The 23,351-nt window shown below is 46.6% G+C and overlaps 1 protein-coding gene across 2 annotated transcripts in view; it reads left to right on the top strand.

Moving 5' to 3' along the window:
• The window catches only part of NUBPL (nucleotide binding protein like), a 149,709-nt gene that overhangs the window by 83,776 nt on the left and 42,582 nt on the right, over nt 1-23,351 (top strand). For both annotated transcript variants that reach the window (XM_030214497.1, XM_030214496.1), the window contains exons 7-8: nt 2,436-2,529; nt 16,001-16,086. In XM_030214497.1, the coding sequence (XP_030070357.1) occupies nt 2,436-2,529; nt 16,001-16,086 (180 nt within the window). The remainder of the gene's footprint in view (nt 1-2,435; nt 2,530-16,000; nt 16,087-23,351) is intronic.

Below are 23,351 nucleotides of genomic sequence, written 5' to 3'. Positions count from 1 at the left end.
TTTAGAAAAGGATCTGGCAGTGTAGACCCTTTTCTAAAATACTTGCAGGACTACACATATATGTACCCTGCACTTGTAGTGGGAGCAGCCATTTTACAAATGTACATATTGAAAAAAAATGAACAGCATAGACCCGTAGCTTCCACATGGAGATATCTTCACTTACACATGAACGTGGCACAATTGTGACTTCCACATGGAGCTGTCCCACTTTATACATTTACATATGTAAGTGCCATCAGTTAAGTAGTGAGGCCCCAGTTTTATCATGGTTTCATATTGGAGATGGACATCAACTATAACGGGGTTAAGGAGAATGACTCTAAGGCGTCCATTTACTAAGGTGCGCCAAAATGTGGCCTGCGCTGGTGTAGACACGTGTTAGGAGCGCGCAGATCCATTTTCAGCACACCTGCAAAAAAGGCCTTCGGGGGGGGGGGGGGGGAATGGACGTGCAGCAAAATGAAAATTGGTACGTCCGTTTTGGGCCTGTGACCTTACCACCACCCATTCACTTAGCGGTAAGGTCTCATGTGTTAACCGGGCAGTAATTGTCAGCATGCGCACAATACCGATTACCACCCGGTTAGCACTGCGTGTCGGATAATAAAATATATTTTCCAGCGCACGTAGTGTGCGCGCATAAAAAAATTAAATTACTGCCTGGGCCACATGGTAGTTGGGCAGTAGTTCTGAATTGACGTGCGTTGGGCGCATGTAGGCACCTGTGTGGCTTAGTAAAAGAGCCCCTAAATCAAGCACTTGTTAAAACCTTTTTATGCTGTTGAGCAGGTATAAAGGCTGACGTGCAACTTTTCCCCATATAGATATGTTCCTTTTGTGAAACGGGGACTACACATAAAGGTTTTAGGGCCATCCAAGTTTTGTCTGAGCCCCCCTTGAAATCCCTATAAACATAGATCTCCACGTCTAAATAGTATTGAAACTGCAAGTAAAACTTCTGAAGTAACCTAAATGTGATGCATTACCATGCTTAAAATCCCTGATTTTATTTTTGAGTCAGGACTTTCGTTCCCCAGGTTATCTCTCTCCAAGGAAGTATTAGAGAGGGAACAGAGCCGGTGGGGGGAGGCGGGGCTAGTGCTGGGCAGACTTCTACGGTCTGTGCCCTGAAAAAATGGCAGATACAAATCAAAGTCAGGTATACAGATAAAGTAGCACATATGAGTTTATCTTGTTGGGCAGACTGGATGGACCGTACAGGTCTTTCTCTGTCGTCATCTACTGTGTAAGTTACAGTAACCTGACCAAATATGTTTGGAGTGCAAGGAAATTAAAAAAAAAAACTAGGGGAAAAATCCAAATGGAATATGAATAATCCCAGCCTGGTTTCAATTGAGTTGAAGCGTAAAGGAGCAGCAGAAAACAGCCAACTCAAAAATTAAATCCAAGTCATGTTCCCAGATGGATAGCTCCCAGATTGGTCTCTCTCAAATGGAAACACAGAATGATTGGTCTCCAGTGATTGAGAGCCAGAAATGGAAAGTAACTTTATTACTGCCATTATAGCTGTCAGACTTTCACCTTTTGTTTTACTGTGTTTGAACAATTGATAAAAACAGGATATAAAAATGAAGTTGAAGATCTGTTGTGGTAGAATAGTTATTTGAGGCACCCTTCCAGGGTCTGTACCACAGGCTTGGAATTCTTTACCTGTTGATTTAAGTCAATATAGGGAATACTTGAAAGAAACTTAAAATGTAGCAGTTTTTAACACTAGATTTTATTTTTGTGTTTTTAATTTGCTGTGGTAAAAAGTGTCCTTAACACATTCATTTGTGGGTTTTTCCCTTGCACTAAAGCCATTTTTACAGTAGCCAAAAAAATAGCTGATTTTCTTTTTTTTTATTATTATTAAAGGCTATGTGCTAATGTTGCCATTAGTGCTTGGCCATTAATAAAAATTACTGCATGAGCACTTACTGCCACCCATTTTAAAGGCAGTAATCCTACACTAGCGAGGATAGCGCACATGAATGTGGATGCACTAATTTTGTAGCACAGAAATGTCCACTTTTCACCCCCTCATCCCAAAAATTCAAAAATTTTTTAGTGCCCAGATTACCACACACTAATTTGGCAGGTACTGCAGGATGCCTGAGCACATCCTGTGATTTGCTATTTTAAACTGTGTTAGGCATGCGTTAGGTCCTAATGCAGCTTAGTAAAAGGGCCCCTTAGGGACTATAAATGCCATTTTAAATTAAAATGTTGTTTTGGAACTGGTGATGCCCTGTTCCGTAGTGCAGTTTTGTAAATGTATCCTTTCCATTTTAAGTGAAGCTTGGCAGTATTTGAATAGTTGATACTGGTATCATCACTCAATTTATGCCTTGCAGAGGTGTCCCCTGGTCAGTGTAGAGACATGGTGGTTGGCTGGACGTACCTCTATACCTTTTATATTTCTTTTCCAGGTAGACTGGGGGAAATTGGACTATCTAGTGATTGACATGCCACCTGGGACAGGAGATGTACAATTATCAATCTCACAAAACGTCCCAATTTCAGGTAAAGCTGCAAATCCTTTCTTTCGGAATTTGTGTAATCTCTTATCAGTGTCACTTTTTGCTTATCTACACATCTATGAAATTTTCAAAAAAATTGATAAAGCATGCACATAAGCCAGTTTTATGAATACTGATAAAGGTGGAAAATATGCAGGTAATAGAGGAGTCAGTATTCAGGCCATGGCAGTGAGCATTTTGTAAGCTGCTCACAGCCGCAAGCTGAGTTAACCCCATTTATTCAGTAATGTAGAAATATACTGTCACTTGCTCTCAGTGAAATACAGGCCAATGGCTCAGGCCAAGAGCTAGGCCTTTTAAAATAAAAAATCATCTCTGATACGAAATACATTTCACTGCAGTGACTTCCCAGAGAGCTGACAAGGGAGGGGGGGACTCTGCTCTTGTCAACAATGCTGGGACTGGCACCTGCGAGAAGTCATGAGCGAAGATGTTTTGGCTTTATGAAGATAGTACTGGGTCAGCTGCACCCCAGATGAGATCATCCAGGGGGGAGCTGAGGAGGGCAAAATGACCTGTGAAGTCATTTCTTCGCAGATGTTGTCCTAAACATAATTTGTTTATACTTAGAGTTTGGGAATATGTGAAGTCATTCTTATCAGCTGATAAGGGCCAAGAGCTCTGGTGAGAAAGCTAGGGTCCATTGAAATGAATAGGGTCAAAATGGTATAAAAAGGGGAGTCTGAAGGATATTAGATCAGTAAGACAGAAGACCCCAGAAGGCTGTAGATGTGTCGTGAATTGCTGTTCTACCATGTGACTGCCTGATTTGCCTGTACGACTTTTGGGTAAGATACCAATGCTAATAAACTATATCTACTGAATACTGGGTTTCTTTCCAATTGAGGATCCTGCTACTGCTCTGTCTGTGTAAAACCGTCATGAGCGGATACAAGGTTGGGGTAATTAAGTATTTGGAGGGAACATGCAATCCTTTACAGGATAGTAGAAAGCCCATGGCTTCAGCTGCCCAAACCGTTCTGGCAGACCTAATTATATTCATTGTGGTAGCAGAGGATGGTTCAACGGGGGGGGGGGGGGGGTACCGGGGTATGTCTGGCCTCTGACATTGAATATCTGGGTTGTTGCGTCAACATGGAAATTAACTGGACGCCAATTGATATTGAGACCGGTGTATGGTTAACTCAGCAGATACAGTTAGGACAGCCTTTTTCTGTCCTAACATCAGCTTATTTAGCTGGTTAGCAGACTAAGGGGCCCTTTTATTAAGCTGCGTAGGCGCCTACATGCGCCAGTTCAGAACTACCGCCCGGCTACTGCATGGCCTAGGCAGTAATTTCATTTTTTTACGCAAGCCCACTACGTGCACTGGAAAATTTCCAACGCGCGATGCTAACCAGACGGTAATCAGCATTGGTTAACGAATGAGACCTTACCGCTAAGTGGGTGGCGGTAAGGTCTCAGGCCCAAAATGGACGCGCACCAATTTACATTTTGCCACACGTCCATTTTTGACCCCCCCCCCCCCCAAAAAGGCATTTTTTTGCAGGTGCGCTGAAAAATGAACCTGCTCGCGTTCAATACATGCATCTACACCAGCGCAGGCCACGTTTCGGTGCAACTTAGTAAAAGGAAACTATTGCCACTACCCAGCTAAGTAGCAGCTGAACCCAAATTCCACCCTGGACCTCTCCTAATGTAGTCAGTTAGGGAATGGCCGGTTAAAGCCAATGTTCAGGGAACACTAAAGTGACGCTGAATATTGGCGCCTGGCCAGCTCAGTTTCTGCTGCTCGATTGAACCCCTTTGAATATTGACACAGATTTCCTATCTTTCTTAAAGATATATCTGGTATTCATGCATTCAGTGTTCAATGCATAAATTTTCTGTTCAGTGGCTGAATTTCACTACTGAATGGATAGCTATGCCACCCTTGGTCATTTAGGCAATTTAAATGGCCAAATTAACATGTGCATCTGGTGCTGATTTATAGTTTTATTCTCTTTTATTAATTTTAACAAACAAATAAAATCAAAATACAATTAAATATTAAAACAAGAGCATACAATTATCTCTATGACATAAAATACATCCTTTAGGAGATTACAGACATATAACTATCTAAATATGCCCACTTTCAAATCCCTGTAGGGCTAATTGATACCTTTTGCTCCAGTATCCTCTCGTACTTTCTAAATAAATATATCCATTTCCACCATAAATTTATAGTAAGTTCAGCATTTTCTGTCCATGATTAATAATAAGCTTAAGAGCAACTGCTATCAGAAAATCGAAACGACATCTATTAGACTTTGAAAGTTGGGTAGGAAGGGACAACGATTTTCACACTACTAATTTTAACGAAATAGCAGCATTAATTTGTAAAATAGCAGTAATCTTCTGCCAGACATCAGCCTAATGCATTTGCAAATTGGGATATTCCTAAATTAAATGAGTCAATTTTCCTATGGAATTACTACTTAGACCAACACATGCCATTCACTTTAGTCTCACACTTCTTTGACGTAACTGGAGTCCATAGGGAACGATGATGATTAAAAAGAAAATAGAGGCGTATGATATGACACTGACTATTACGATCTTGGCTCATATAGCCACAGAAACTGTCATTGTCAGAGAATCCTGTAAGTCTCGTTCCCATATTCCTTGTGTACCAACACAAGCTTTACCAGACATCAATTGCAATACTTTTATAAATTGAAGAAAGCTGCCATCAGTTTTTCAAACAAGTTAGCTCTCTACCATTTATCTGATAAAGAATTTAAGACTATTTTGAAACTATGAGTGGCCCACAGCAACTGATACCATGTATAAAATTGTGAATCTGGCAGGCCAAACTCCTCTTTCAGCACCTGAAAAGTTTTAAAATTATCTTTAACTAATAATTGTTTTAAAAACCAAATATATTTTGCTTGCCAAACAGGCCAGTGAATCAGCTTATTACCTATTAATACTTTAGGATTATTCCAGATAACCCTGCAGTTTGTAACTGTTCCAGATGCTGAAAAGCTGTCTCAGTAACCGATAATACTGAGCTTCTTTTTGAATAGAAAAGGCTGCAATTTCCACTAAGAACCTTAGGGGAACAGGTGACACCAAAGATTCCTCCGGCGATAGCCAAACTGGCTTACTTTTAATTACATGTGAATTTAACCAGTGGCCTTCCTGTCTCAACAAAAAGGAGATGTTGTAATGAATAAAATTAGGCAAATTAGCACCCCCAAGTCATTTTGCATAGCTTCTACATAGCAATACATGGCGGTTGACAGCGCCAAAGAAAACTTCAAAATTATACCATCCAGTGACTTATAAAAAGTAGCTGGAAGCATTAAGGGAAGCATACTTAAAGCATAATTTACCTTAAGAGCTAGCTTTATGTTAGTAGACTCCAGGTGACAGAACATAGCAGCAAGATTGATTTTTAAACTGAACAGATATAGTAGTATTTCATCATGTCTTGTTAAATTGCACTGAAAGAGTCAGGTTTAAAGCTGATCAAGCGGATTTTCAACAGCTCCACCACCACAGGAGCTGTGGCTACCAGCACAGGAAGGATTCCCCCTACTCCCGCTGCTTCAGCTGCCCCCTGCACACTGATCTTGGAAGCATACGATCAAGCTCCGCCTTCGGCCCAACGTCAGACACGATGGGATTTTCAAGCGGATCTTCAACAGTTCCACCACCACAAGAGCCGTAGCTCTCAGCACAGAAATGATTTCCCCTTCTCCCACCACTTCAGCTGCCCCTTGCATGCTGATCTTGGAAGTGTGCAAACAAGCTCTGCCATCCACACCACAGCTGAGTTTGAACCCTCCTTAAGTCCAATTTGAAGTTCTCCATCCAACCCTGCCACGGGTACACTCCATTTGCTGGTGAGGGTACATAACTCAATAGTATGGATGGTCTAGCAAGATTCAAGTAAAAGAAATTATTAGGTAAGTGTACATTTTACCACTGTTGGCATCGCCATCAGCTGTGTAATTGCTTTTAAATATTGATCTTGAGATGTACTTGCATTATGACTTGGGGAGATGTGTAGCAATGGTTGTACATGTGGTAGGGCTCTGGAAAATATCCTGAGAAAGATGCAAACCCAGAAAATATATCTGTTCTGCCAGGGGAATTTTTCTCTTGTTGCTTGAATTAAAATATATGTCAAATGATAATGCCCAGAAGATATGAATAGAGGTGGGTTATGGGGCAAAATTCCAGATTTATATTTAAATCTCTTACAAAGATACACCTCTTTGAATAGATACATCCATTTCAAACATCAAAAAGAAACGTATAAAGAACCTTATTACAAAGATATTAGCCTTGAGAAATGGAATTATAGTCCACTAATAAAAATGGTAGATTCTAGATGGTATATAAGCCAAAGGAAGTTAGCATAACAATAAGTAGGTTAAAGGAATACAAGCAGCGGTTCCTAAATTTTTTCGGGACTCGGCGTTTGGGTTAAAGCCTGGTTCCTCTTCGTATCAAGGAAGGACCGCAATTGTTCAGGTTCAAAGAATATATATTTTTTTCTCCTTGAATATCAACATACATTTACACGGAAATCGTAACTGGAAGACCGCCCCAGTAGCAAGAGATTCCTGTTTCATATCCAGGAATTTTTTTTTGCCTCTGCTGTGTCCATCTTGCAATATCTGGAAATATAGAGACCTTGCTTCCTTTAAAATCCGGGTGAATATTTTTGAAATAAAGTCTCATTAAAGGTTCTTTATCTTATAGGAAAACAAATGTTACAATTAAGGTTGCTCTAGTCTCTGTATTATCCATTGATTGCTCCAGTAAATTAGTTAAGTCCAGCTTCTCAGGTGAATTAGATTTAGAAATATCCTGTTGTGGGGTAGTTTTCATTCTCCGAGGACAAGCAGGCTGCTTGTTCTCACGACTGGGTGACGTCCGCGGCAGCCCCCACCAACCGGAAAGAAGCTTCGCGGGAGCGGTCGACACGCAGGACACGCCCCATCCGCGCATGCTGCGGCCGTCTTCCCGCCCGTGCGCGACCGCTCCCGCCAGTTCCTTTTTTTCCGCGCCTGGAGAGAGTCGTGCTTTGCGCTCTCTCTACTTCAGCCGCCGGATTCTTGCGATCGCGTATACGCGGATCGCGCTTCGTTAATTTAATTATTTTCCTTTTATTATTTTTCTTTTAAAAAAAAAAAAAAAAAAGAAAAGACCTGCGCGTGTGGAGCACGCGCTCCCCTTTTTCCCTCGCTTCCAGCGGGGACGCCTCATTGCGGCCTAGTGGCCGCTCGGTCGGCTAGTTTTTTCGTGGTGTGATTTTAGCCACATTGCCGACTTTGACTGCGCCGACGCGATTTTTTCCGTCGATGTCCTCGAAGGTCCCGAGTGGATTTAAAAGTGTGGTCGCTGCGGCCGGCCGATCTCGCAGGACCGACACCCACGCTTGGTGCCTCCAGTGCCTCGGGCCGGAGCACAATCTCAAGTCGTGCGCGCTGTGTCTCGGTCTCCGGAAACGGACTCAGGTTGCGAGGCAAGTTCTGCGGGACCGTCTTTTTGGAACTTGCGCCGGCCCCTCGACGTCGACCTCGACGGCATCGGTATCGAAGGCCGGATCTTCGGTACCGGTATCGATGCCCGAGACATCGGCACCGATGGCAGCGACCCCAGGAGAACAGGTCCCGTCGGCCCGCCGGTCCGCCGGTGAGAGTGGGGTTGAGAGGCCGCGTGGGCTGTCGGCCCCGGTCACTCCCTCAGCTCGTGAGCCACGGGACCGAACCCTGTCGGACCCGGTACCTCGAGACCGAGGGGGATCGACCTCCTCCTCCTCCATTGCCCTCCGGCGCCGGTGACGTGCACCGGAAAAAGGACAAGAAGCGCCGTCACCGGGAGCCCTCGGTGCACCCTGAAGGGGAGTCGACGCCGAAGCGTCATCGCAGAGGGAGAGATTCTCCGTCGGTGGTGGAGGTACCGACGCGTCGGGGTTCCGGCACCTCGGTGCCGTTCCCTGGCCCCAGCAGCTTCTGGCACCGACACCCTTACCGGCCCCACCGCCTTTCCCGGCAGCGGGCCTGGACGAGTGCCTCAGAGCCATCCTTCCGGGGATCCTGGAAGGGCTGATGCGCCAGGCTGTGCCGGCGTCGGGGGTGCTTGCGCCCCCGGCGCCGATGACTGTGGCGCCGGCGAGCTCTAGCCCGGCGCCGGGGCTGTCGACACCGCCGCCGCTTGCGGTGCCGGTCTCGACCGCCACGCAGGTGGAGTCCCCGTCGACGTCGATGGAGGGAGCTCCGTCCCCGCCGGCTCGGGGAGTCCACCGCTCGACGACAACCGAGGCCTCGGTGCCTCGACGTCGAGCCGGGCCCGGTCCGGACTCAGCTACATGAGCTATGTCCGATACCGAGGATGAGGACTCGTGGGGGGAAGAGGAAGACCCGAGATATTTCTCCTCAGAGGAGTCTACGGGCCTTCCCTCGCACCCACGCCGTCACCGGAGAGGAAGCTCTCACCTCCTGAGAGTCTCTCCTTTTGCCTCCTTTGTGCGGGATATGTCTATAAGCATTCCCTTTCCCGTGGTCTCTGTGGAAGAGCCGAGGGCCGAGATGCTCGAGGTCCTCGACTATCCATCACCACCTAGAGAGGCCTCCACGGTACCGCTGCACAATGTCCTGAAGGAGACGCTGCTTCGGAACTGGGTGCGACCACTCACTAACCCCACCATTCCCAAGAAAGCAGAGTCCCAGTACAGGATCCACTCTGACCCAGAGCTCATGCGGCCCCAGTTGCCCCATGACTCAGCGGTCGTGGATTCTGCTCTCAAGAGGGCACGGAGTTCGAGGGATACCGCCTCGGCGCCCCCGGGGCGGGAGTCTCGCACTCTGGACTCATTTGGGAGGAAGGCCTACCAATCCTCCATGCTCGTGACCCGCATCCAATCTACCTGCTCTATATGAGCATCCACATGCGGACCAATGTGCAACAGCTGGCGGACCTGGTCGATAAGCTCCCGCCGGAGCAGTCCAGGCCTTATCAGGAGGTGGTCAGGCAGCTGAAGGCGTGCAGAAAGTTCCTGTCCAGGGGGATTTTTGACACCTTTGACGTGGCATCTCGTGCTGCGGCCCAAGGTATAGTGATGCGCAGGCTCTCATGGCTGCGTGCCTCTGACCTGGACAACCGCACCCAGCAGAGACTGGCTGACGTCCCTTGCCGGGGGGATAATATTTTTGGCGAGAAGGTCGAGCAGATTGGTTGACCAACTGCATCAGCGGGAAACCGCTCTCGACAAGCTCTCCCACCGGGCGCCTTCAGCACCCGCCCCGCGGGTGCGGGCGTTTTTCCCGGGCTCGGCAGGCTGCACCCTATTCTTTTGCGAAGCGTAGGTACAACCAGCGGCCCGAAGGCCTCGTCAGGCACAGGGACAGCCCCAGCGCGCTCGTTCCCGTCAACAGCGGTGCGCCTAAGCAGCCCCCTGCGCCTCCACAGCAAAAGCCGGGGACGGGCTTTTGACTGGATCCATGGGAACATAGCCGCCCCCTACAAGTGTCCGTACCGGACGACCTGCCGGTCGGAGGGAGGTAAAATTTTTTTCACCAAAGGTGCCTCTCATAACCTCCGACCAGTGGGTTCTCCAAATAGTGCGGTACGGATACGCCCTGAATTTGGCCTCCCTGCCTCCAAATTGTCCTCCGGGAGCTCAGTCTTTCAGCTCCCATCACAAGCAGGTACTTGCAGAGGAACTCTCCGCCCTTCTCAGCGCCAATGCGGTCGAGCCCGTACCACCCGGGCAGGAAGGGCAGGGATTCTATTCCAGGTACTTCCTTGTGGAAAAGAAAACAGGGGGGATGCGTCCCATCCTAGACCTGAGAGGCCTGAACAAATTCCTGGTCAAAGAAAAGTTCAGGATGCTTTCCTTGGGCACCCTTCTGCCAATGATTCAGAAAAACGATTGGCTATGTTCCCTGGATTTAAAGGACGCATACACTCACATCCCGATACTGCCAGCTCACAGACAGTATCTCAGATTCCGCCTGGGCGCACGGCACTTTCAGTATTGTGTGCTGCCCTTTGGGCTCGCCTCTGCCCCACGAGTGTTTACAAAGTGCCTCGTGGTGGTAGCGGCCTACCTACGCAAGCTGGGAGTGCACGTGTTCCCGTATCTCGACGATTGGCTGGTCAAGAACACCTCGGAGGCAGGAGCCCTCCGGTCCATGCAGTGCACTATTCAACTTCTGGAGCTGCTGGGGTTTGTGATAAATTACCCAAAGTCCCATCTCCAGCCAACTCAGTCTCTGGAATTCATAGGAGCGCTGCTGAATTCCCAGATGGCTCAGGCCTACCTTCCCGAAGCGAGGGCCACCAATCTCTTGGCCCTGGCTTCGCAGACCAGAGCGTCTCAGCAGATCACAGCTCGGCAGATGTTGAGACTTCTGGGTCATATGGCCTCCACAGTTCATGTGACTCCCATGGCTCGTCTTCATATGAGATCTGCTCAATGGACCCTAGCTTCCCAGTGGTTCCAAGCCACCGGGAATCTAGAGGATGTCATCCGCCTCTCCACCAGTTGCCGCACTTCACTGCTCTGGTGGACCATACGGACCAATTTGACCCTGGGACGTCCATTCCAAATTCCGCAGCCCACGAAAGTGCTGACGACGGATGCATCTCGCCTGGGGTGGGGAGCCCATGTCGATGGGCTTCACACCCAGGGTCTGTGGTCCCTCCAGGAAAAGGATCTGCAGATCAAACCTCCTGGAGCTCCGAGCGATCTGGAACGCACTGAAGGCTTTCAGAGATCGGCTGTCCTGCCAAATTATCCAAATTCGGACAGACAATCAGGTTGCAATGTATTACGTCAACAAGCAGGGGGGCACCGGATCTCGCCCCCTGTGTCAGGAAGCCGTCGGTATGTGGCGTTGGGCGTGTCGGTTCGGCATGCTTCTCCAAGCCACGTACCTGGCAGGCGTAAACAACAGTCTGGCCGACAGACTGAGCAGAGTCATGCAACCCGCACGAGTGGTCGCTCCATTCCAGAGTGGTACGCAAGATCTTCCGAGCGTGGGGCACCCCCTCGGTGGATCTTTTCGCCTCTCAGACCAACCACAAGCTGCCTCTGTTCTGTTCCAGACTTCAGGCACACGGCAGGCTAGCGTCGGATGCCTTTCTCCTTCATTGGGGGACCGGCCTCCTGTATGCTTATCCTCCCATACCTTTGGTGGGGAAGACCTTACTGAAGCTCAAGCAAGACCGCGGCACCATGATTCTGATAGCGCCCTTTTGGCCCCGTCAGATCTGGTTCCCTCTTCTTCTGGAGTTGTCCTCCGAAGAACCGTGGAGATTGGAGTGTTTTCCGACTCTCATTTCGCAGAACGACGGAGCGTTGCTGCACCCCAACCTTCAATCCCTGGCTCTCACGGCCCTGGATGTTGAGGGCGTAGACTTCGCTGCGTTGGGTCTGTCGGAGGGTGTCTCCCGGGTCTTGCTTGCCTCTAGGAAGGATTCCACTAAAAAGAGTTACTTTTTCAAGTGGAGGAGGTTTGTCGTTTGGTGTGAGAGCAAGGCCCTAGAACCTCGTTCTTGCCCTGCACAGAACCTGCTTGAATACCTTCTGCACTTATCAGAGTCTGGCCTCAAGACCAACTCAGTAAGGAATCACCTTAGTGCGATTAGTGCTTACCATTATCGTGTGGAAGGTAAAGCCATCTCTGGGTGAGCCTTTAGTCGTTCGATTCATGAGAGGCTTGCTTTTGTCAAAGCCCCCTATCAAGCCTCCTACTGTGTCATGGGATCTCAACGTCGTCCTCACCCAGCTGATGAAACCTCCTTTTGAGCCACTGAATACCTGCCATCTGAAGTATTGACCTGGAAGGTCATTTTCTTGGTGGCAGTTACTTCAGCTCGTAGGGTCAGTGAGCTTCAAGCCCTAGTAGCTCATGCTCCATATACTAAATTTCATCACAACAGAGTAGTGCTCCGCACTCACCCAAGTTCCTGCCGAAGGTGGTGTCGGAGTTCCATCTTAACCAGTCAATTGTCTTGCCAACATTCTTCCCCAGGCCGCATACCCGCCCTGCTGAACGTCAGTTGCACACATTGGACTGCAAGAGAGCATTGGCCTTCTACTTGGAGCGGACACAGCCCAACAGACAGTCCGCCCAGTTGTTTATTTCTTTCGACCCTAACAGGCTAGGGGTCGCTGTCGGGAAACGCACCATCTCTAATTGGCTAGCAGATTGCATTTCCTTCACTTACGCCCAGGCTGGGCTGACTCTTGAGGGTCATGTCACGGCTCATAGTGTTAGAGCCATGGCAGCGTCAGTGGCCCACTTGAAGTCAGCCACTATTGAAGAGATTTGCAAGGCTGCGACGTGGTCATCTGTCCACACATTCACATCACATTACTGCCTCCAGCAGGATACCCGACGCGACAGTCGGTTCGGGCACTCGGTGCTGCAGAATCTGTTTGGGGTGTAAATCCAACTCCACCCTCCAGGACCCGAATTTCTTCTGGTCAGGCTGCACTCTCAGTTAGTTGTTCTTCGTAGGTCAATTTCTGTTGTACCCTCGCCGTTGCGAGGTTCAATTGACCTGGGTTATTGTTTTGAGTGAGCCTGAGAGCTAGGGATACCCCAGTCGTGAGAACAAGCAGCCTGCTTGTCCTCGGAGAAAGGGTATGATACATACCTGTAGCAGTTGTTCTCCGAGGACAGCAGGCTGATTGTTCTCACCTACCCTCCCTCCTCCCCTTTGGAGTTGTGTGTTTCATCTTTTTGCTAGTCATTCAACTGGCGGGAGCGGTCGCGCACGGGCGGGAAGACGGCCGCGCATGCGCGGTGGGCGTGTCCTGCGTGCCGACCGTCCCGCGAAGCTTCTTTCCGGTTGGTGGGGGCTGCCGCGGACGTCACCCAGTCGTGAGAACAATCAGCCTGCTGTCCTCGGAGAACAACTGCTACAGGTATGTATCATACCCTTTTCCAGATAATGAATTTTTTGAAGTGGGGGTAATGATTGCTCAGGGTATTTGAATACCTCTTTGAAGAATTTTGCAAACATATATATCCTTTGGAGTGATAAATTTAGACTTTGGAAAATTTAGCAATCTTACATTCAGGTTTTTTGATTGATTTTCAAGATTCTCTAGTTTCCTATGAATTAATATTCGATCCCCTGAAGTTAACGTTTGTTGTTGAGACATTTTTCCTATTTGACCTTCCAAGTCAGTTTGCTTTCTCAAAAACTCTTCAGTTTGACTTTTTAAAGAGTTTATCTGCGTTGCATTATTCAGGGAGACAGTAATAAATGAGGTATAGACCTTGTGAAGAGATTCCAGAGCCGTCCAAATTGTCTCCAGTGAAACCTCTTGGGGTTTAACCAGAGGCTGCATCGCCAAAACACAAGAACTAATTTCCTCTTGTGTAGTTGTTAATGGCGGTTCCTCCACTGTTTCCCCCACTGTTATTCCGGGCGTTCACTGGGCTCCCTGAGCCAGCCCTAAGATTGTATCTGGCGACGCGATTACCTCCGGAGCGCACCACTCCTTCGATTCCGCTCTGTCTTCGGTGGTCGGTACAGCACTTCCGGGTGCATGCAGTGGCGTCGGGGTCAACGGTCCCAGCAGGCTGAGCGAAAGATCGCTCACCTGAGCAGGGCTCTTCCTTTCCCCGCTAATGGAAACGCCCACAGGAAATTCCAGCTTTAGAGAGGAAGAGCATTTGGATGGTGCTTGCTTTTTTGTTATACTGAACTCAAAAACAAACCCCACAAAAAAAATCACTTCAGTTATATCTAATTGTGCTCTTTATCAGCTAACACAAGAATGTGTAAACCTATCTTTGCTGTAAAAACTCCATTAGGGCACGGTAAGTTGCTTGTTAATGGGATTTTTGGTTTGGAGGCATTACTCCAGACTCCGCCCCTTCTGCCTCGCATCACCTTATGCCTGGAACAGACTTCCCGAGCCCATACGCCATGCGCCCTCCCTGCCCATTTTCAAGTCCTTACTCAAAGCCCATCTCTTCTCCCTTGCTTTTGGCGCCTAACCACCTTCCCCATTCATGATACCTACACTGACTACATAGTTTGTTACCTTTAGATTGTAAGCTGTCTTGAGCAGGGACTGTCCTTCCCCATGTTTAAACTTGTACAGCGCTGCGTAACCCTGGCAGCGCTATAGAAATGCTAAGTAGTAGTAGTAGTACTGGGCAGAGCATGGCCGTGGAGCACTTTCTGCAGTTTACACGCTGGAGTTACAGCACACTAACCAGTTAATGTGCTGTTAACACAGAGGCATGTACTGCCTGCAAAATAGGAGAAATTAAGTGCCTCTAAATTAACAGCATGTTAATACCAACATTAATGCATAGCCAGAATAGTTAAATGCTGGGAACGCCCCTACTAGGTGCCACATTAGATTTTGTGTGCAGTAAAATCCTGCATTACAGTGCGTTAAGCCCAGATCTTAGTAAACTTTAGTAAAAGGGCCTCTCTACGTCTCAATTTGAATCATTGTGCTTGGTGAAAAACTAAATAAAATGTTCAGATGTGCCCCTAAAAATCAAAACAGTTCCCCTTATAAAAGCTGTTAAAATCAATTTCCAACATTTTAAGTCATATTTAAAAAGAATTCAAGCAGACCTTGAGAAGAAAAACAGGAGGAGGAATATTTCTGACCAGTTCTGGTGGTTTGAGGTTTTACACCATCTGTTTTTTCTGCAGCTGGATTTTAACGAAACATGGTCCTGTCAGGCAATTGTAATCCTGGGAGCCTTTATGAATTAATAAAGACTGTTTTTCTTCATATGGTCTGCTTCATTTTTGTTTTCCACATTGGATCTAGTGGCCTTGCTGGGTTTTTTTACTTTAAAAAAATTCAGAAAATATTTCTCGGAAACAATTACTTAGCTTCACTGTTTACAGCCTCCAGCATGGACCATATTTCGCATAAGCTGTTTCAGGGGGAACACTACCGTAACAGGGGCATACACTCTTCTCCAAAGTATTTCAAATTGCTCTAATAGGAATAGTTTACACTGATTTGGTTTAGTTTGTAATGTGCACACTTTCTGTTCTTATCTTGCTAGGTAGTTGGTTCTCTGGCACTGAGGTCTCATGATGTAGTGATATTTGTGCTTAGCCTAGGGCACGTATATTCTTTGTGTGTGCGTGTAAGGACAGGGGCTCCTTTAAATGTAAGAATGAGGAACAAAGTAGTATGTTCTTCTAATGCTGCACTTCCAAATAGGTCAAAAATAACTGTATAAATCATTTTTCTTTTAGGCCCACAAGTTTCAGAATAGCTAGCAAAAATTAAAATATTGCATGTAGCCAGTTGGCATCTATGTTTCTATATTGACAATCAGTTTTCCTGACGAGTATTTGGGAAAGAAATAAATGATTCCTTTTAATATCAGCTCAGAAGCTTTTCAAAAGCACATCTTTTGGTGTGTTATATGTAGTAGGCCTTGTTGTATTGACTGGAACAGTAGTCTTAACAGACTTTCTTTATCCAGGTGCTGTGATCGTCTCCACTCCACAAGACATTGCTTTACTGGATGCTCGCCGGGGATCTGAGATGTTCCGAAAAGTCAATGTGCCCGTAAGCATTTATAAAGATAGATCTGAGATGCTGCACAGTATATCACAGTATGATTATTGGCCTATTCAGAGGCAGGAATGAAAAACTTTTCTGAATTCTTACTCTGCAGCTGGGCAGATAGAAAATCTGCTTGTCATCAGACCTTCAACCAATTATACCACTCAAATGTCTCAAAGTCTGAGCCAGTCATTTTGAAGACTTGCTTTCATGTAGTGGGAAAGTAAATAGACCAGTATACTACATATCTAGAGAGTTGGTTATTTTTCTTTTTAATTTGATGAAAGACAAGGAAAATAAAACAACTTTTTATGAAAGGCCAAGTAGTGGCGGAGTATCTCATGGGGGAAACAGCAGAATGCACCAGCCACAAGACTTATGCCTCCTGCTGCTCATTAAGAGCAGTGACAGGCTCAGATTTCCCCCATGGGCTGTGCGCATTACTTCAACAACACTCACAGCCTGAGCCTTAAATCAAATTACTAATAGAACCGTCATACAATGCTATACTTATGTTGTAATCCAATACTGTAAACTCCATACCAAGGTCAGAGTGCCACCCTTGTGAATACTTCAATGTGAGGTAAAAACATTGGTCCACAGCATAAATGTTGGCTCCTGTATTTCTCAGTGTGCTGGCTGACTTAGTTGTCCTTTATTCTGCATTGTATGATGATGCTGTGTTTGATCTTTTTGACACACATGTTTATTTGTTTATGGTAAACTTTCTTTGAGCTAGTTCTAAATGCTAGTTATATTTATTTTTGTGAATATTTTCCAATACATCAAGCAAATATCTCTTACTTAGTAGAGTAGAGATTTTAAGCAGTGGATTATAGGGCTGGCTTCCCTTGGTCTCAGCCAGCGAACTGATGTTCCTTTTCCAGGTACAAAATGTAAAACTTTGCATGTAACTTGTCATTTTCTCATCCCTGTTTTCCAGTTTTTCCCTATTCTTCTTTGGAGCTTATTGCTCAATTGGAACCTTCCCCAATTAGCTCTACAGCATTATAAGCCTTTAACTACCCATGGTTCTCTTACCCTTAAGATGCAGAAAATGTCTCTGTCTGTTTGTCCATTTGTTTGGATGCAAAGTAATGTTCTGAACATTTTAAGGGAACAGAAACAAATTTGATATGGGGAAAAACATGGCTCAATGTGTCTTCTTTCAGATTGGGGTAACAGTTTCAGAGAAAAATGCTCCCCAAAAAAATGACCCAGTGCATTTCTATGGAAGAAGCTGTATCATGATATGTTGAAACATGGCATTTAGGGAATTGCTGCTATTAAACTGCCTCTCCCCTCTTCTCTCCTTTCACACCCACATACACACAAAAAGACCCCCACACCCCTACACAAACACAGTGTGATCACAAATAATTCTTTGAGGCATGATCTGCATGCTTTCCTCATCACATACCCTCTCCTGTGTCCACACCCCTATCCTGTGGAACCTCATCGTAATGATTCAAATATGTATTTCATTTTCCTTGTTGTAAATTCTACTGTGACACCCCCACATTCTATATATGGTGCTCAGAATAATTAAATAAGCCAATTAGCACCACTGATTGGGTGCTAATAATTATCGGTACTAATTGGCATTAATTACAATTTATGTGTACAATTATAGGCTTGGAGATCAGGGTGTAAATTTTATTTACGGCTCCATAAAGGAGGTGCGGCCATGGGAGGGTCATGAGCGGATCAAGAGCGTTCCTAAAATGTATGCACTCTGTTATAAAGTAAGGGGAATCTGCACCTAATTCAGTGTTTATTTGGTGTAAATCCTTGCATCTAAAGTTAGGTGCCGATCCCGGCGCTAAGCATATTCTATAAATGGCACCTAACTTTTAGTGCTGTTTATAGGGTAGCTCGTAGCATAGGGTTTTGGGGTTTTTTTTGGCGCTTATAGAATTTGATTTTAAGTGATTGAGCAATATAGTTTTTTTAAATGATTGTTATGTAGAGTGTGAGATCTAATGACCAAGCCATGTAGTTTCCTTGTTGTTTTGTGTATTTTCAACTTGTGGTGGTTTTGCACAGCAATATCTTTTTTTATTTATTCATTTAGTAAATTATACAAGAAACATCTTGTGTAGAAAAGTGTGTGTTATCTAGGAAATTACTTATAGTAATAATAAGCAAAGTTAGAATACATACATTTTAGGAAAAATTAACACTCAAGTCCATAAAATGAGATCCAAGAGTTAGGAAGAACATGGAGAGAGAAAAAAAAAAAGGAAAACCATAGTAACAATATAACACAAACTCTGTTAAGTGGAGTTAATGTCTTATTTATCCTTGGCGCTTTTCCATTTTTGCTGAGGCTATAAGCGCCGACACATGGGCAGGTTAAATACATATTTCTTTTCCCTAAGTCTTATTATGCACTTGCAGGGGTATCTTAAAAAAACAGGTACCCCCCCTCCCCCCCAAGTGCAGAATTTCAGGCTTAAGGATCAAAAATTGTTTCCTCCGTCCCCTTGTCTCCTTAGAGACATCAGGAAAAAGCAATATCTTAAAACCTAAAAAAGGGTTATCCTTATTTCGGAAAAACAAACGGATAATCCAATTTTTGTCCGGCAATAGTGCAACCGTCGCCACCAAAGTAGCTGCAGTTGCCAACTCAGTGTCAGAAGTCTCAAGCAAAAGAGAAACATCTATTGGATTTTCAGTCACTGGATTAGAGTCCGTCCCTGGTATATAGTATACTTGTGAGAATGGTGGCAAGGTTCTGATCAGGTATATTCAAAACATCACGTAAATAACGTTTCAGCATCTCAAGAGGAGCAACATTTAACACTCTAGGAAAGTTAACAAATCTCAGGTTATGGTTTTTAGTATAATTATCAAACATCTCCATTCTCTGCCTGAGATTCGTCAAATCTTTTATCATAGTTGGTTGTACTGTTTCAAACTTCACAATTCTTTGATCCATTTTTTTCAATTTTGTCATTCAAAGCCTTAGTTTCTTCCTCTTTTTTTTGTAAGTCAGTTTCCAAGGACTATACTCTTGGTATAACTTCATTAATCTGTTTTATAAAAGTATGTCCCAGGGTTGACACTAAGTCCCATAATGCATCCAGTGTCACTTCTTTTGGTTTGACTACTAACTCTGCTGGAAGTTCATACCTTTCAGAGTGTTGCCTACGAATCTCGCTTTCTCCCTCAGCTTCTCTCCCCTCATTCCGTGGCGATTCCATGGGCAAACTGCCCTCCATTCATTCCACAGCTGTAACAAGAACCTCTGACCGACGCTGTTCTGGGTCCATGTTTCCCACTTGGGGCGACCCTGTCGATTCTGAAAGGAAGGAACTAGCGCCAATTGGTTGGGGAGGAGGAGTGCGCATGGCGGGGCTCAAAGTGATGTCAAAGCCGGGGAAGGCCGAATTCTCCCTTTCGCCGGCATTCCCTACTTGGAGGCATTCCGCTGTTTTGACCAACTCCCTGTGGTCGCACGAAATGATCCATAGGACCAGGTAAGGAGGGGGATAGCGGGGAGGCTCTGATCACTACTCTCCCTCTACTCTTAGGCATTTTAGAATCTGGAGGAGCGTGAGTCACAGCGTCTTAACAGAGCGCGGCCATCTTGGATCTCTAGTCCCTGCACAGCAATATCTTTTGCCAAGAAAGTATAATCTGTAAATCCAACCTTTTATAATCTATAGACAATGACATAGAATGGTTTAATAAAATGAAACTATGCATAAAAATATATTATTCTCTGAGGACAAGCAGGCTGCTTGTTCTCACATGTGGGTCGACGTCCGCGTCGGCCCAGGATTCGGACAGCATTTTGCAAGCAAAATATAAAAAAACTTTGCCAGAGTCTTCTGACGTGCAAACTGCAGACGACTTCCTGCCCGTGGCGTGAGCGTGCTTCTTCAGTTTTTCTTTCTCTGCGTTGAAGTGCGGCAGCTTTCGTTTCTGCTCCTCTTCAGGCCCAGGAAGAGTCTTCACTGTCTGTGATTTGTTCACTAACATTTATAATTTTTTTTCTTTAAAGATTAAAAAAAAAGAAGTAGGTTCCCATAATTTCCTTTTAGTTTTTTTCCCTACTTTAAGTTTTCTTTCTTTTTTGTCGCGGCCAGCCTTTTGGCCGCACGGTCGGGTACTCCCCTTTTGTGCCTTTTTCTGTATTTTAGGCACAATCGCGTTTTTTGATTTCACCGAAGCCGTTTTTCTTTCCATGTCATTGAAGACACACAGCGGCTTCAAGTGTTGTACTCAGTGCAACCGGACGATCTCAGGTACCGATACCCACGCTTGGTGTATCCAGTGCCTTGGCCCCAACCATAGCCCAGCCGCTTGTAGTTTATGTCTTCGTATGAAGAAACGGACCCAAGCATCTCGAGAAACCCAACGAGAAAACCTTTTTGGGGCTCAGTCCGGTCCTTCGATATCGACATCTGCATCGGTACTGAGGTCGGCGGCGTCAATATTGAAGGGAGCATCGACATCGGGAAGAGAGGTAATGGCTACTGTGAGACCAACTCGTGCTGGGAGCAGTGACGCCTCAAGTGGGTCTCCACCTGCCTCGAGGCCTCCTGTTATGCAGGCCCCGAGGACATGTGAGGATTCCACTTTTAGATTGTAAGCTCCTTGAGCAGGGACTGTCCTTCCATGTTAAAATTGTACAGCGCTGCGTAACCCTAGTAGCGCTTTAGAAATGTTAAGTAGTAGTAGTAGTAAGTAGTCCTCTTCATCGGTACCAAGGAGTCTCGATGACGGGCGTTGAGCGAAGGCGAAGAAGCACCATCATCGTTCTCCTTCGATGCACAGTACTGGGAGCTCTGGGGCGTCGAGAGAGTTGGCACCCGAGAAGCATCGACGCGGAGAGGATCGCTCACCCTCGATACAGGAGGTGCTGATGCGTCGGTCTCCCAGTAGCCCGATACCTGCTCCTGCGCCTGCACGGATTCTGATACCGCCTGTCCCACCGACCCCGCAGCCTTCTCCGATGGCGGCTCTCGACGAGCACTTTTGGGCCTTGTTTCCAGAACTTCTGGAGGGACTGCTACGTCAGTCAGCTTTGGTGTCGGGGTGCTTGCGTTTTCTCTACCATCTGCTGCAGCGGTGTCTGGCCCTTTACCTGTGGTGAGGTCCCCAACGTCGATGCCGCCTGCCACCCAGGTCGACTCCCCTTCGACGTCGGTGGAGGGAGCTTCACCACAGTCAGACCGGGCATCGGCCTCTCGACATTGCCATAGAGGACATCGTTCCTTGGCATCGAGGCAGGTCCAGTGTCGAAGCACCTTAACTCAGGTTTTATCTGACACTGAACAGGAGCATTCGTGGGAGTCAGATGAGGATCCCAGGTACTTCTCTTCTGATGAGTCCTTTGGGATTCCCTCTGATCCTTCCCCTCCACTAGAAAGGAGACTATCTCCACCGGAGAGCCTGTCCTTTTCCTCTTTTGTCCGGGAAATGGCTACGGCTATTCCCTTCCCTGTGGAGGTTGAGAATGTGCCCAGGACTGAGATGCTCGAGGTCTTGGATTATTCTTCTTCACCTAAAGAGGCTGTGACAGTTCCTCTGCATAAGGTACTGAAGGAAGTCCTTATGCGAAACTGGTCAGCCCCTCTGTTTGGCCTCGTGGTCCCAAAAAAAGCTGAATCCCAGTATTGGACCCATGGTGAACCTGGGTTGTTGAGGTCTCAGTTACCACACAATTCCATGGTGGTGGACTCCGCCCTCAAGAGAGCCAGGAGTACTAGAGACTATGCTTCGGCGCCCCCAGGCAGAGAAGCTAGGACTCTTGATTCTTTTGGGAGGAAGACGTATCAGGCCGCTATGCTCGCTGCCAAGATCCAGTCATACCAGCTCTTCACGAGCGTCCACTTGCAGGACTCGATACATCAATTGCCCAGCTTGGTTGATGCACTCCCTACAGAGCTGGCCGAGCCTTTTTGCCAGGTGGTCAGACAGCAGAAGGCGTGTCATAAGTTCCTGGCCAGGGGTACTTTTGACACTTTTGACGTGACATCCAGGATCGCTGCTCAAGGTATAGGGATGCGCAGACTCTCATAGCTGCATGTCTCTGACCTGGATCATTCTGTCAAGCAGCGGATGTTCCTTGCTGGGGGGACAACCTTTTTGTATAAAATGTAGTGGATCTTGTTGATCAGATCAAGAAGCATAATGATGCTATGGATTCTCTTTCCCACTGGGTGCCTCCTGCTACTGCCTACTCATCTAGGAGGTATTTTGGAGGGAAAAGGAGTGCTCCCTATTCCTATCCTAGGCATAGGTACACTCCTGCTTCTCGGCAGCCTGCCCAGGCTCAGCCCCATCGCGCTCGTTCTCGTCAACAGCATGCGTCTAAGGCCCATACTGCTCCCCAGCAAAAGCAAGGGACGGGCTTTTGACTGGCTCCAGTTAAGCATAGCCTCAGTAAAAGTGTCCCTACCGGACGACTTGCCGGTTGGAGGGAGGTTGATATTTTTTCACCAAAGGTGGCCTCCTATAACCTCCGACCGGTGGGTTCTTCAAATAGTCTGGTTAGGATACACCCTAAATCTGAAATCCAAACCTCCAAATTGCCCACCGGGAGCTCTTTCTATTCCAGGTACTTCCTTGTGCAGAAAAAGACAGGGGGGATGCATCCCATCCTAGACCTAAGGGGCCTGAACAAATTTCTGGTTCAAGAAACGTTCGAGATGGTTTCTCTGGGCACCCTTCTTCCCATGATTCAAAAGAACGATTGGCTATGCTCTCTGGACTTAAAGGATGCTTACACACATATCTTGATACTTCCAGCTCACAGGAAGTATCTTCGATTTCGTCTGGGAACACAGCACTTTCAGTACTGTGTACTGCCCTTTGATTTGGCATCCGCATTCAGAGTGTTCACAGAGTGCCTAACAGTAGTCGCAGTGTTGCTACGCAGACTGGGGGGTACATGTGTTCCCTTATCTCGACGATTGGCTAGAAAAGAGCACCTCGAAGGTGCTCAGCAGTCCATGCGAATGATTTTTCAGGTGCTGGAGCTACTGGGGTTTGTGATAAATTATTCCAAGTCCCATCTCACCCCAGTTCAAGAATTGGAATTCATTGGAGCTCTGTTGAACACAAAGACAGCTCGTGCTTATCTTCCCGAGGCAACGGTGGACAACCTCCTGTCCCTAGTGTCCTTAGTACGAGCATCTCAACAGATTACGGCTCAGCAGATTTTGAGGCTCCTGGGGCACATGGCCTCCGCAGTTCATGTAACTCCCATGGCACGCCTGCACATGAGATCAGCTCAATGGATCCTAGCCTCCCAG

Source organism: Microcaecilia unicolor, chromosome 9 (assembly GCF_901765095.1).
Source record: "Microcaecilia unicolor chromosome 9, aMicUni1.1, whole genome shotgun sequence".
Classification (NCBI taxonomy): domain Eukaryota; kingdom Metazoa; phylum Chordata; class Amphibia; order Gymnophiona; family Siphonopidae; genus Microcaecilia; species Microcaecilia unicolor.
Note: the sequence above shows the minus strand (reverse complement) of the source record. Positions and strands in the feature narration are given on the sequence as shown.